Source organism: Microtus pennsylvanicus, chromosome 14 (genome assembly GCF_037038515.1).
Source record: "Microtus pennsylvanicus isolate mMicPen1 chromosome 14, mMicPen1.hap1, whole genome shotgun sequence".
Lineage (NCBI taxonomy): Eukaryota > Metazoa > Chordata > Mammalia > Rodentia > Cricetidae > Microtus > Microtus pennsylvanicus.
Window position 1 is genome coordinate 74,093,746 of NC_134592.1, and position 14,674 is coordinate 74,108,419.

Consider the following 14,674-nt stretch of genomic DNA (forward strand, 5'->3'; position numbering starts at 1 on the left):
CTTTCTTTTTATTCACATTGATAATTCGGGGCTCGTGTTTCTTTATTTGTGCTTGTTAATGTAAAAGTTCTCAGCTGTGTCTCAGAGTCTGGCGTAAGAAAGCTATCGTGTTTAATCAAACTAGGAAGTGTACACATTTGCATTTTGAACTAAAAGTCCCCTTGCTAGTTTTGACCACATGATGAATAACTTGTTAAGCAGGGTAGAAAAAAAGCTGACCCACGTTTTGTTAAAAGTGAGGTGAGGCTTCTCTATTTAAACATAAACATGTGAGCCCATGGGACTGGGGAGAGCAATGGGGAACAAAGAGGATGGCTGTGCTGAGTCCCACTCTCCTCTCTCCAAAGCAGCTGGCATAGCCTGGGCTCAGATCCATCAGTTACTTCCGGAGTTGGGGGGGGGGTACTAGGAATAAGCTGTGATTAGGCAGGGACACAAAACTGAGGCTCACCATTTGGGCCTTCGGAGTAGCCTCCCACAGGCGGGGGTTAAATGTGTTTTAATGATGACAATTTCCATCTCTCTTTGACTGAACAGATATTTTCTAAACAAGGTAAATGGATTTTATGGCATTGGTGACTTGTTTCAGATTGAAAGCAGTGCAAGGACAAGGTGGGGTGTTGTGCTGAAGAACAGCTTAAGGAGTTGCCTTAATCCTTAAATGCTATTTTATTTCATTATTGTTGTGTGTGTCCACGTCACAGCATGCATGGAGTTCTGAGGACAGCACCCAGGAGTGGGTTTGGGGATCAAATTCAGGTCGCCAGGCTTGCCGGGCAGCACCTTCACGCACTTAGCCATCTCTCTGGCACTCCTTCCATCGTTCAGATGCTGCAACTCAGACAAAAGCAGCTCTTGGTGTCACTGCACAAGGTATTTTGAGGACAAGCAAGTATGAAACAGAGCTGAAGTTTATTAAAGATATTTTAATATAGATTTTAAGTATGGCCATTAAGAAAAAGAAAGGACCTGTAGAGAAAGGAAGACATATCCCTGAGCACAGGTGTGGATCTCTAAGAGCTGAGCTTCATTGTCTTCATAAGTATATGTATATATAATATGTGCATATATATACGTGTGTGTGTGTGTGTGTATGTGGGTCACAGGATGACTCCTGAACTGTGTGAGACAATGGGTAAAGAACAAGTCTAGAATCTAGACTCTAGATCACGGGGTGCAGGAAGGTAAGACATCTTCACTGTAAACAAAATCAACAGTCTTGTTTAAAATTCCCAGAAAACATTGGTATAGTAACAAGGCTAAATCCAACACCATGTACTGAGTCTCCAGCCTGGATCCTTGTTTTTTAAACATAAAATATCTGTGTATGAAAAGAACATTGCCTGGAAGCCAGCACCGTTGGCAGCAAGTATTAATTGTGCTGCAATTCCTGATTGTCATTTAGGAAGAGGTTTCACTCATACTCTGGGTGAGAACCACCTGTTTGTTCCCGCATCCTTGTAATTTGCTCTCTTTCTATCCTGCCTCAATGTCACTATATTTTAAATTTCAACAAATAGCTATAAACATATAAAACATACAAAATCAAAGGCAAATAATACTTAAATTCCTGTTTATTTTAATAGGAATTGGATTAGCTTTTTTATAAGCAGTAATTTTTCGTTAAAAATAAAAGCCAAAAAAAAATCTTTAGGTTTATTCTTTTGTTTTTTTGAGACAAAGTGTAGACCAGGCTGTCCTCAAATTTGCAGAGCTATGCCTGCCTCTGTCTCCCAAGTGTTGAACTAAAGGCATGAACCACCATGCCACCTAAAAGCAATTTTCTTTTAAATATCAGACATCTAACCCTCAGCCCATCTTCCAGAGACAATACTGCCAACATTTCAAGGTTTTCCCATCATTCATATTTATCTCCTCAAAGGTTGTAGGTAAGTAAGAAATTGCTTTAAATTTAAGGTAAGAACTTGGCAGTGGTGGCGCATGCCTTTAATCCCAGCACTACAGAAGCAAAGGCAGACGGATCTCAGTGAGTCTAAGGCCAACCTGGTCTACAAACCAAGTTCCAGGACAGCCAGGGCTACATAGAGAAACCCTGTCTTGAAAAACAGCAACAACAACAACAACCCCCCAAAAAAAACCCTAAAAACTTAACGTAAAAAATAGACATGAGTGGTTGGAGCAAAAGAATAATAGCATTGAGGTCAGCCTAGACTATCTGGACTATTTACTAAGATCCTGTGCATATGTGTATGAGTGTGCATATGTGTGTGCATGTCTGTTGTGTGTGTGTCTGTGTGTCATGTGTGTGCTTGCGTGTGTGTGTGTGTGCGCGTGCGTGCGTGCGTGTGTGTGTGTGTGTGTGTGTGTGTGTGTGTGTGTGTGTGTGTGAAGTGAAGCAACCATCTACACCCAGAGATCAGGATGTGGGATACAACCCTATAAGGCATGTTCAATACAAGTTCATTTGCGAACATGAGCAACTTGATCTCTTCCCGTCAGATCTATGGAGAGGAAGGTGGTCTTTGCACACCGCAGCACTGAGGACATGTGTTAGATAAAGCATCTAACATCTGGAGAGGCAAACAGCACTCGTTTGTACAGAGAAAAGTTTGAAGAGTGTCCCTAAAGGCACTTGCCCCTAGATGTCACTGTTAAGAAGCGTTTCCCAGGAAGCCCAGAGCTGGTTACTTGGATTGACACTGGTTGAAGTTTTCTTGCTAGCATTACCAGTCTGCCCTGTTTGGCATACCTGCCATCTTGTCCCCAAATCAGAGTGCACCTGACTTGGCCTCCAGCTGTAAGCACCTGGCCAGTCTCAGGACAGAGCCCAGCTCCGGGAGTTGCTGAGAACCTGAAGGTTCTTGACTGAAATCCGTGTCTGGGAGAGTCAGACTGACTTGCTCCTGGGTTGTTTTAACTGTTTCTGCCTCAGCATCTCCCCAGAGACATCTGCTCTAGGGGTGGAAGGCTGACTTCTTGCTACTCTGGAGATACAATTGAGCTACCCAAGTCCAGCCAGAAACATAGCGGAGACCTTGCCCTCTGCCAGTCTTCTGGGTTGTCATCTCTTACCCCTCCTGAACTTCCTTTACTTTGCATGGGACGTCTGATCCCTGTATATGTCTGTCACCTGCTGACTGGACTCCCCCAGCCTCCTGCCCCATCCTGTTGTCATCGAGCTGTGTTCACCTTGTCTAAGACAGGACATGGATGCAATATGCCCTTACTAAATCCCTTCTGTGTGTGCTCAGGGCCCTGGACCAGGCCAGTGTTGTTCTCGAAAGGCTAAGGGGTCTGCCCAGTTTAATCCCCTTCAAATATAACTGCTGTCCATGTCCTTATAATTTAAAAGCAGTGAATCTTCCCCAAGGCCTAACTTGGCTCCTGCACAGAAAGCTCTTAGCCGTCTCACGATGGGCAGATCATCTGAAGGGTGTTGAACATTGTGCTGGGCACGGCAGGTTCAGAAGGTAGACTGGCACCACTCCCTGCCAAGGGACACTTTGTGTGAAGATTGCAGTGAGAGTGGTGTGCAGAGGGAAGAGTGAATCCTTCCTGTGAGATAGAAGAGAGCTGTAAGGAATCCTCTAAAGATGAATTCAGTTTCATCTTATCTGGTAGATACAGGGAGAGGATGGAACATCCAAGCAGAAAAAACATCACGAGCAAGTACGTTCTCACAATGAGTATTTAGGAACAAAAAGTACAACTGCCCAGACAGGGTGCAACATAGGTCTCTGTGGAGTGAGCCTTGAAGTCTGAGTCGGGAAAGGAAATGTGCATCGGTCGAAACAGGGCCCTGTGTGGATGGCAGGGAAAGAGCAGAGCAAAGCAAAGTCACTTGGAACACAATTGGTTAAGAACGAATTACCCTAATTAATACCCAATATAGGTCAAGTAGGAGAGGACAAGTGTGCCTATTACATTAGAAGTACAGAGCTGGCAATGGATTCCTCTTGGGATTTCTCCCTCCGGCCAGTTAACTAGGTCAGCTTAGCTTCTTCCACCCCAGTGTGAAGACAGAGCACTTCCCATCTCTCCAAGGAAGATGCATGCAAAAAGGGTAAGAGTTTGAATATGTTGATATGGTATCTTCCTCAGACAAAGGAGGCTTTCATATTCTTAGGACTTGGTTTATCTGTTGAATTTAATCTGGAAAATATACAAATATAAGACTGGAGGCATGGCATTGAATCACCCATCAATCCATTTATGGGTTATTCCACCCACATGGAATGTTACTCAACACCCAAGATGTTAGAGCCCTGGTATTCTTAAACGCTACTCAAGACGTCCACAAAGTCATCCTCTGGATGTTCAGTTTCTTGTAAAGGTTGGCTGTGTCTACCATAGTAATACTATGAGGTATGTGTTTTATTATCTTCCAAGTATGCTCTCCATGATAATCCTCTGGGGAAATTTCCATTGGTCTCAATTTCTTCAAAAGCACTGATTCTCATAAAGAGGTTTTGTTTGTTCTGTTCTGTTTTTAACTTCTCCAAGTTGGATGAAGACATGGATCGGATTGTCCCTTTAGCTAGAGATGAAGTTGAAGATCACTCTGTGTAAATATTAGGATCTGTGGGAGTTTTTGTGTTGCTGTTGTTGTTATTGTGAATTCTTCCCCTGTTTCATATACGCTTGTTATTTTTTTTACTTTATATCCAAATAGATGTCCTCAAATCTTTTTAATACAAGGCTGAAAGATACTTCCATAACACAGAGACAGAGACAGAAGAGACAGACAGGCAGAGAGGCCATTATTTTTTATATATAATTTATTTTTATATAATTTATTTTTTATTTTATCTACATTAGTGTTTGCCTGCATATATGTCTATGTGAGGGCATTGCATCCCCTGGAGCAGGTGTTGCAGACAGTTGTGAGCTGTCATGAGGGTGCTAGGAATTGAACCTGGGTCCTCTGGAAGAATAGCCAGTGCTCTTAACTGCTGAGCCATCTTTCCAGCCCCAAGAGAGGCCAGTCTTAATACAGACTAAAAGGAAACAATTATAGCCTTTGTACACCTAATTAATTTTTATCTAATATTGAAAGACAATGGTATATCCTTATCCCTGGCAAACAGCTTGTTTGAGAATCATGTTCACATCCATAAATATGAAACTATTAATTCTATCTCAATAAATGAACAGCCAAGGGCCAGATACTTTCTCTGCTCAGCCTCACCATAGAGTGCTTCTCCCTGCATTGTTAGTTCTTCAAATCAACAATCTTCTCTGGTTTATCATATAAACCAGATATATAGATAAGTCCTAAGAATGCTGGCTGGCCAATGCATTGACCTATATTTTAAAATATATGTATCGTGTGCCTTGGCCTGAACCATTTTTTTCTCCACTGTGTCCCTTTGTCAGGCAGAGACAACATTTTTTTTTTTGGTTCGGTGATGAATATTTGTCAGTTTTTCTCTTCTCCCTCCCTTACCCTCAGAATCTCACCCCTGGAGTTTCTGTTTTGTAGTTTCGACATTACTTTTTTACTTCGGTGAACATGTACAGTTTATGCAGAGGAGAATGCAGAGTTTGCGTTGTTAGGGAAAGTATCAGTATGACCTTGAGCAGCCTAGAGCTACTCTTCAGGGGTTAAGAACTAGTGGATGGCATGTATAAAATTATCTGGTTTAAATCAAGGCAAGGTTTGGGTCCTGACATGGTAATGAATTCCTTTGTTTCTAAGATGTGTGGAGGTGGCAGTCTATGAAAACATTTCTTTCTTTCAGGCCTTAGATGCTATAATTAAGGCATTTAAACCACAATGAAATTAAGAGCACATGTACTATGCAGGCTCAACCTATTTATTAGCTACTAAAGGAGAGTTCTCTGCTAATGTCCTCAGTGGAAATGGAATGTTTTCCACTTAAAGAGGTTCGTGAAACCAAGTGCCCTAGTCAGACCTCTCTCCCTTCTTCATCCAGATCACGCAGGCTCTCATAGGCTGAAGAAGAACAGTGTTTGAGCCCTGGAAATAAAAAAAAAAAGGTTCACTTTCAACAGCCGTAACTTCTGTGTTCTGGGTTTTCCCCTGAGCTCCCCAGCCACATCCTTGTAGCTGCTCAAGCCGCACGCAGTCCTCTGGGCTGAAGCAGTGTGACCAGGGCTCACAGGCATTGCCACTGAGTACAAATACCAGAAATGAAACTTGTGGGGCTTGAGTGGGTGGAGCAGTACCCAACTGTGACCCCCAAAGCAAAAGAATCACCTGTAAATGACCAGTGTGTGACATCCTATGTACCCTTCCTGGGGGGGGGGGGAGGGCAGTGTGAAGACAGCCCCTCCCAGACGTGTTGAAAAAAAAAAACCCTGATTACCCACGCTCACACCCTCCAGCCACTAACTCTCGATTGTCTAAAGAATCACTTTGGACAGATGGTCTGCATAAGAACCTGATGCCCTCAGCACTGGGGAGTGCGTTCAATGACGCAGCTCCTCTTAAATCTCACCACGGCCATATAAAATGGCTATTGCTGTTACTATTGTTCTCATCCTACAGATGAAAACGCTGATGTCCAGAGAAGCTAAATGACTTCCCTGATTGTCAAATAAAGCCGACATTTGAGTTCCTACAGCTAGGTGTGAATCTGTTAGCCAGCATTCCACTCTACCTTCAACACAGAACAGTTAACATCTGCTCTCAAGTACCAAGCCCAGGCAGCCAGCCTGCCAGATAGGGTACATGCAGTTAATTTTGGGGAAGAGGTTTCTCTCTCGTAGAAGAGCCCGGATGTGAAAGTCAGAACTACTCAAACAAGCTAGAACCAACAAGAATCATCCACACAGACCAGAATGCACCCTGGTGCTATAGTGCCCACCAGGCCTGCATAAGGCTCTGAGCTCCCTCTTCAGCATCCATGAGAAGATGCTAACTCATCAGGGTGGGGTGGACTTCAACAGAAGCAGAACAGCAGCTCCTTTCCCTACGTGTATCTCTTTGGGCACAGGGACAGTTGAATCTGCTTTATTTTCCCCTGAAAGTTCTTACTGAGCACCTATGGCTTGCTGTGACAATAAATGCCTGGGGTTAATTTCCCTCCTTGAAAATATTTTATTAAAAAAAAAAGATTGACCCCACAGTGGGCTCACAAGCAGGAGATTTGCCTGGAGCCCCCAGTGTATAGAAGGATAGAAAATAATTAAAAATCAGAACGGAGTCTGGTTCCAAATCAAGAGACGTCTCCCGATGTCTGTGTGAAAATCGCAAGAGTTGGCAAATTAATGAGACTGTAGCCCGAGGTGAAGTCTGCTCTTAGCCTCTGTAATTACTGAGAAACCGGAGATGCCTCGGTGGGTTGGATGAGCAAAGAGAATGATTTCCGGACATCAGTGGCATCATTTAGAATGCAAAAGCGCTAATGTACTGGAGCTTCTGCCAGGGGACAGTTGAAATCCGGGCTGCAGCTGGGACAGCCCAGACATGCTTTAGGGACTGTGTTAGCCTGCTCCTTCATGGTGGGCAGAAAAGAGAGCTTCGGAGTTCTGATGGGAATGAAAGGGACTGGCACACCCTACACCCTCAGTCTAGGTGGTCTCTGCACCAGTGTTTTATACAAACTGCCTTCATTGTATCGAAGTGAGCTGGGTCGTTTTACTTCATGTAACATGTCCACCCTCCACTATCCATTGTGATACAGGCCTGACCTCTATTATCATTGTGGTTACTGTGCCACATGCAAATGATACAGTGTTGTGGTTTGAGACTGAAAAGTCCCCCATCCGCATGGGTCTGAACACTTAACCCCAGGTAACAGCACTGTTGGGGAAGTTGTGGAACCTCAGGACACATGGAGGACACGTCACAGGCTTTATGAAGATTATAACTGCTGCTGATTCCAGCCTGAGTTCTCTGCTTCCTGTCTACTGTGATGTGCACAAGCAGCCACCTCCAGCTCCCGCTGCTCTATCCTACCTGCCATGTTAGACTAGCACCCTGTGAAGCCACGAGCCAACAAATCCTTTCTCCTGTAGGCTGCAGACCTTTCTCATGGTAATGAGTGAGAGTAAATAATAGATAGAGACAAAGCCATTTTGTGATAATTGGCAAAGATGGGAAGATGGTGCATGTGCTCTTTCGTTCCTTCACAATGGCTGCTATGTGTTACTGTTATGTGGATCATCTCTAGCACCAGTCTTAGAATAGGTGACTGACGTAGTTTTCTTCAGCCTTCTACTCCACATCCTATTACAGGACACTAAAGTTGCCATCTCCTTGCACGATGTTCTGAAAAACTTCCTCTTATAGGTAAATTCATTGAAAAAACATCCAGTTCAATTCCTAGAATAGAAGTGCCTGGGGGGAAGCGCGTAGATTCTTTTAGAAGTCGAGGTTTTGAAACATGTTTCAGGCAGAAACTTTCACCCACTTTACATGTACAATCCTGAGTTTTGACAATGTGACATCCAAGGCTAAGCCCTGTCACAAGGGCACCCATGTCATCACGTGGGCTGCTGTGAAGACACAGCTGGCCCTCTGAGCATCTGCGACGGACCAACAGGTTCTGTCTGTGGGTTTGTGAAGGCTTCTGTCTTGCCTTGTGTTTTGTTCATTGGCTCACTGATGGCATTCATATTCAAGGTTTATTGTCTGTTCTTGTGTTTGACAATGTGAGTTTTCACACATCCTTGCTTGTACATTAGAACCAGAGAATCATCTGTCACATTGTATAGATGCTTTCTTTGTTATTCCCTCTTAAAAATTGCTAACAGTTCTCATCGGATGTGTTTACATTTCTACAATTTCTACATCACTTCTACCCTGGTAAAATGCCTTTCTATTGCTTGATTAGTCTAATATTTGTCATGATTTAATGGCACAGACGAGCCTGTTGCTTAATAGGAGGCATGACTCATGACCTGACCCAAGGATGTTTATGGAGACAGAAGCTTCTTTCTTCCTTCCTTCCTTCTTTCCTTCCTTCCTTCCTTCCTTTTGGTTTCATTTATTTATTTATTATATATTTTCTTTAAAAAAAACCAATCCAAATTCCCACTCCCTCCCCTCCTCCTGTTCCCTCCACACACCCTCCCACTCCACCCCCATCTAATCCTAAGAGATGGTAAGGCCCTCTTTGCTTTGTGGAAGGCCCAAGACCCTCCCTACTACATTTAGGCTGAGCAAGGTATACATCCAAAGAGAATAGGATCCCAAAAAGCCAGTATTTGCAGTAGAGATAAATCCCAGTGTCACTACCAGTGGCCCCTCAGTCTGCCCCAGGCATACAACTGTCAACCACATTTAGAGGGACTAGTTTGGTCCTATGCTTGTTCCTTCCCAGTCCAGCTGGAGCTAGTGAGCTCCCATTAGCTCAGGTAAACTGTTTCAGTGGATGAACCCGTCATAGTCTTGACTTCTTTGCTCATATTCTCATTCCTTCCATTCTTCAACTGGACCTTGGAAGCTTAGTCCAGTGCTCCAATGTGGGTCTCTGCCTCTGTTTCCATTTGTTGTTGGATGAAGGTTCCAAGGTGATATTTAAGATAATCATCAGTCTGAATACAGGGCAAGGCCAGTTCAGGCACCCTCTCCTCTATTGCTTAGGGTCTTAGCTGGAGTCATCCTTGTGGATTCCTGAGAATTTTTCTAGAGCCAGGTTTCTTGTTAATCCCATAATGGCTCCCTCAATCAAGATATCTCTTTCCTTGCTCTCATCTCTGTCCTTCCTTCATTTCAACTATCCCATTCCCTCAAGCTCTCCTCAACCCTTCCCTTCTCCCCTTTCTTCTATCTCCTGCTCCCATTCTCCCAATTTTGTCAGGAGATCTTGTCTGTTTGCAATTTCCAGGAGGTCTAATTATGTTTTTCTTTGGGTTCACCGTATTACTTAGTTTCTTGAGGCAGGATCTCATTCTAAGTCAGGCTTTCCTGGAACTTACTCTGTAACCTAGGCTTACCTCAAACTCACCCTGATCCTCCTGCCTCAGCCCCCAGAGTTCTGGGATGACAGGCATAAGTTACCATGCTTGGCTAGCCATCAATTTTTAAAACTATACTCTTTTACTCAGTGTTGGGAATTTGTATTAAAAATTTTAAGTTCATTTAACAATTTAAAAAATCAGATGGTAGCTGGGCAGTGGTGGCACACGCCTTTAATCCCAGCACTCAGGAGGCAGAGGCAGGCGGATCTCTGGGAGTTCGAGGCCAGCCTGGTCTACAAGAGCTAGTTCCGGGACAGGCACCAAAGCTACAGAGAAACCCTGTCTCGAAAAACAAAAAACAAAAAAAAAATCAGATTGTAAAAAGCAAATTCATCTGTTTTTTTTTTAAATACAAAAAAGTATAAAAAAGTAAATATGAGGGCTAGCTAAATTCAACACATTTCCTGCATTTTTTGGATTTCATTAACTCTTGGTAAACATTGCTTTCACTTACATAAAGTTTATTGATTCCAATATGGTATTCAAAAGTGACACACGCCTCTTTAGATAGGACAGGTGTTTCTACCCTCACTCTTCTATGAAAGAACTTGAATCTGAACGGTACACTAACAAACAGCATGAGACTTGTCTGAACCAGTCAATTTTCCTTGAGCACACTAGCTGTAACACACTGATGCATTTACAAGATCATAAAAGTATTTAAGTTCTCGCCATGTTTTCCCCTGAAGCAGAGAGCTGCCTTGTTCTTTGCATGAACAGTAACATGTAAATTCCAGCACGGATGAATGTTCTTCAGAAACTCGCCTTGATCGCAGCCAAAGGCACCATCACCCCGAGCACCTAAGCCCCAGCTGGGACCCTGATAACAGGATCTTTTTCTCCTTTGTCCAGGATGTCTGTGTCAGGGCTTATCTAGCTCTTCGCCATCACACCAACCTGCTGATCATCCTGTTCTCCATGATGCTCATGACAGGAATGCCCCAGTTAACAAGCAAAGAAGACATCGAGTACATCCGAGACGCCCTCACAGTGGGGAAGAACGAGGAGGATGCTAAGAAGTATTTCCTCGACCAGATTGAAGTTTGCAGAGACAAAGGATGGACGGTGCAGTTTAATTGGTTCCTACATCTCGTTCTTGGCATCAAACAAGGAGAGAAACACTCTGCTTAATATTCAGCACTAGAGCCAAAAGCAATTTTGTGTTCAAAAGCTTTTGAGATCAGCATGTGTCAGTCATCAGACTTAGCTTTAAAATGCAATAGGACTCTCTGAACACTGGCACTTCAGAAATACAGTTTTTTCCCCAGTTGAACTCTTCTCCAGAGGAAAAACGTTGGCATTAATGATGGTTTGGTTAATATTCAGCGTGAGACTTCTTTGCTATTTTCCCCTCTCAGACGCCATAATGTTGGTGAGCATTCTAAGTTTAAATAGACTGATGGCTTGCTTATTACACCTGATGCTCTCGCACTGAATGTCTCTGGAGGTGCTTTAGTAGAATGTCACATGTGTTTACTATATGTTTTGGCTTTCATGTGGTCTTTAAGAACAGAAAAGGGTGCAAGCATTGCTAAGCTCCGCTGCATGCTTTACAGTTGGTCTCTGAGCATCCCCTCTGTGCCCACAGACGTTGGTGATGTGCTGGAAACAAGCATGATAGCCTTCTGAGTGCCTTTAGCAATTAGTCTCTCTGTGCGCAGCTGAGATGCACACATGCTGAAAGCCAGCTCTGAGCCTGAGCCTTGACCTGCTGGTGTGGCTCCAGGGTTATGGATATGAAAAATGAAGGTAAGACCTTTTCCCCAGAGTGAATAACCTAATATAGTCGGTGTCATTGTCTCTGGCACAGAAACAGGAAGTGGCTAAATGGAGCCTTTGATGCACATTGATGGTTGTTCTTACCCCACCTCTCTTCTTCCTGCCTTCTTGGACTTGTGAAATCTTCAAGGACAGTTCTTCCCAACAACTCAAAATGACTTGAAAGGCTTATGAGAATCACAGGTACTTATCTGTGGAGCTGATCCATGGAGTTTTAAAAGGTTCCAGAAAATGTTATTAGCTAAATGCTTTAATATTGCATTTCAGACTGAACAGTTTTGTTTATTTTTTAATGGAAGAAGATACCTGCTATCAAATGTATTCTTGCATAGTCATTTTTTTTAATTTTGAGACATCCTGAAGTTCATAAAGGCAATTGAGCCATTTTTCTTTATTTTCTCATTTCTTAAATGTTATTTGTTATTAGTGTTGATCTGCTGTAGAGACAGAGCAGTAAATTATTTAATCAAATAGTTTTGCCCATCATTAATTCCACAGAAAGAGCTGTGTTATTGGTGTCCAGATTAAATATAATCAGATACAACTTTTTCTGATTTTTAATTTTTCAATATAGACTCTTCATTTTGTTGGAGCCCAACCTTTCTTTTGTGTTTGCAGAAGTCAAGTATCACCTGATTCTGTTTCAATAAGAATCATCAGGGACACTTTAAAAATGCCCTTACCTTTGGTTTTTTTGTTTGTTTGCTTGCTTGTTTGTTTTGGTTTTTGAGACAGGGTTTCTCTGTAGCTTTGGAGCCTGTCCTGGAATTAGCTCTTATAGACCAGGCTGACCTCAGACTCAGAGAGAGCTGTCTGCCTTGCGTTTTTAAATCAGCCCACTTTCAATAGATTATAATTTCATTAGTGTGGAATGATCTGGGCATAGTTTCTAAGTACTCAGTTGAATCTAATACATGCAGGGAAGAAGCCTCACGTGGGCCATGAAGATGTAGGTATCCCTCCCAGCTTACTGGACCTTCCATGGCTCATAGCGAGCTACAAAAATACTCTTCATTCCTAGCAGCTAACCCTTTTAAAACCATGCCGTCTCCTCTACAGAAGGACAAGCCCCGTTGCAATTGTATCCTTCCTATGAATAGAGATTAGATGTTTTACGGCACTTCCTTACCGCGGTTTGCTAATGTAGGTGGAGGAAGACTGGTGCGGTCTACCTTCAACCAGAAGCCATTCCTGAGCTTCCAAAGAAGAGCCATGCAGACTTTGCACAGACTTTGCCTTTCATTTGAATTGCTGAAATGGTCATCTTGATGATAAAACAATTACAAAGTATATCTGTATTTAGCTTTTGACACACATGCATACAAATTAGTTCTTTAAATGAGCCAGCGTCTTCATAAAGCTGAAATACATAACGCTACGTACTGGGTTTCATTCTTCCATTTCCCAAAGAATGTAGACCTGCAGACAAGCAAAATTCACGTGTTTGCTTCCTTTACATAGTTCTTGCAAATGATCTGTTTTCACACCTTTGAAAATATTCTAGATCTGGGGTGCCCCTTCTGCTGGGCAAATACCAATGTCTCTATCTTCAGTGCTCAGTGAAAACACATATCACAGGTCAGATGGGTAGCAACTTACATGTATATCTAAGACTGGCAAACACACACACACACAAGCAGCTGTTGTAGACTCGGTCCAATATGACTGCACTTGGCTGGGTTTGGTGATGCTCTGAAAAGGCCAGAAAGACATTATGGGTAAAAAGACATTATTCATAATGCAAACAAATTAAGTAGAATAAGTGTATTGTTTTCAGGAGATGGGTTGCTTTATTTTTATTAGTTATTTGAGAATAGTGTACAATGAGTTTTGGCCGTATTCAGCCAATCCCCTATCTTTTCCCAAATTCACCCACTTCCCTACCTACCCAAATGTGTGTCTTTCTTTTCTCCTGTCCATGGCATCACTCCTAAAGAAAGCACACTCTTCCTCTCCTAGCAGCTATCAATGGCCAGTAGTTCCTGGCTAGGGGCGGGACTTGGTACCCACCCCGTCTCTCCATGCCAGGATTCGGTCTGGCTTGAGCTTCCGTGGGGCTTGTCCTAACTACTTCACGTTCACCTGTGCTGCTGGCCCAGTGTGTCCAGAGGACGCTGCTTTCCTGTATCGTTCATCACCTCTGTTTCTTACGGTCTCTCCAGTCCCTCTTCGTATGATCACTAGCCTGGAGGAGATGGTAGGGTATAGATGGTCCATGTAGGGCTGAATATTCTGCAGCCTCTTGTTCTCCACTCCACGCCATTTGTGAGTCTCAGTGGTAACCATCACCAGCTGCAGATAGATACTTCCTGACAGGGGTTGAGAGATATGCTGATCTGTGGGTATGACAAGTCATGAAGGGTCAGCCATGGGAGTTTCCTAGCATGATTTGGAGGCCGTTGGTCCTATACTAATGGTAACCGATTATATTTTTAGATAAATTAGAAAATACATTTCTGAAATTACAGTTATTGTCTTTTGTAGGGTAGACTCTGTTTTCCATAATTGGCAGTTATGTTTAAGAGTATGAAGAAAATAAAATAAGCTAGAATTTCTTAAAGATTCTGTTGACTGTTTTCCGGCTTTATCCAACCTAATCATTCAGTTCTACTCTCGGGGCTTCTTCACGTGTTTTCAGAGGCTCGTTTCAGGACAGATGCCAGGGAATTCTACAGCACTTGTGCGGCTAGCCCTATCTGGCAGCTAAGATGGTCTCTTGTATTTTAATTACAAGTGTTAATTTAAATTAAAAAATTGTTTAAACTTCCAAATGGTTCTGAAACTCAAATTCTTTAAGAATTCATTGTTGAGTGCTCACTGCCTACAAGACACTACACAGTGTGCTGGGGAATTGGGTGTGCAACAAGATGGGCTAAATCCCAGTTCTTACAGTGTTCTTCATATGCTGGTGATGCAAGTGTGTGTGTGTGTGTGTGTGTGAGAGAGAGAGAGAGAGAGAGAGAGAGAGAGAGAGAGAGAGAGAGAGAGAGAGAGATTGTGCATG

General features: G+C 43.0%; 1 protein-coding gene across 5 annotated transcripts in view; it reads left to right on the forward strand.

Moving 5' to 3' along the window:
* Positions 1 to 14,438, forward strand: part of Pik3cg (phosphatidylinositol-4,5-bisphosphate 3-kinase catalytic subunit gamma) — a 34,284-nt gene extending 19,846 nt beyond the window's left edge. For 4 of the 5 annotated variants that reach the window (XM_075947678.1, XM_075947676.1, XM_075947679.1 and 1 more), the window contains exon 11: positions 10,744 to 14,438. In XM_075947678.1, the coding sequence (XP_075803793.1) occupies positions 10,744 to 11,022 (279 nt within the window). In that variant the 3' untranslated portion in view covers positions 11,023 to 14,438. The remainder of the gene's footprint in view (positions 1 to 10,743) is intronic. The other variant, XM_075947680.1, reaches the window with a different exon arrangement.
* Positions 14,439 to 14,674: the final 236 nt, after the last annotated feature.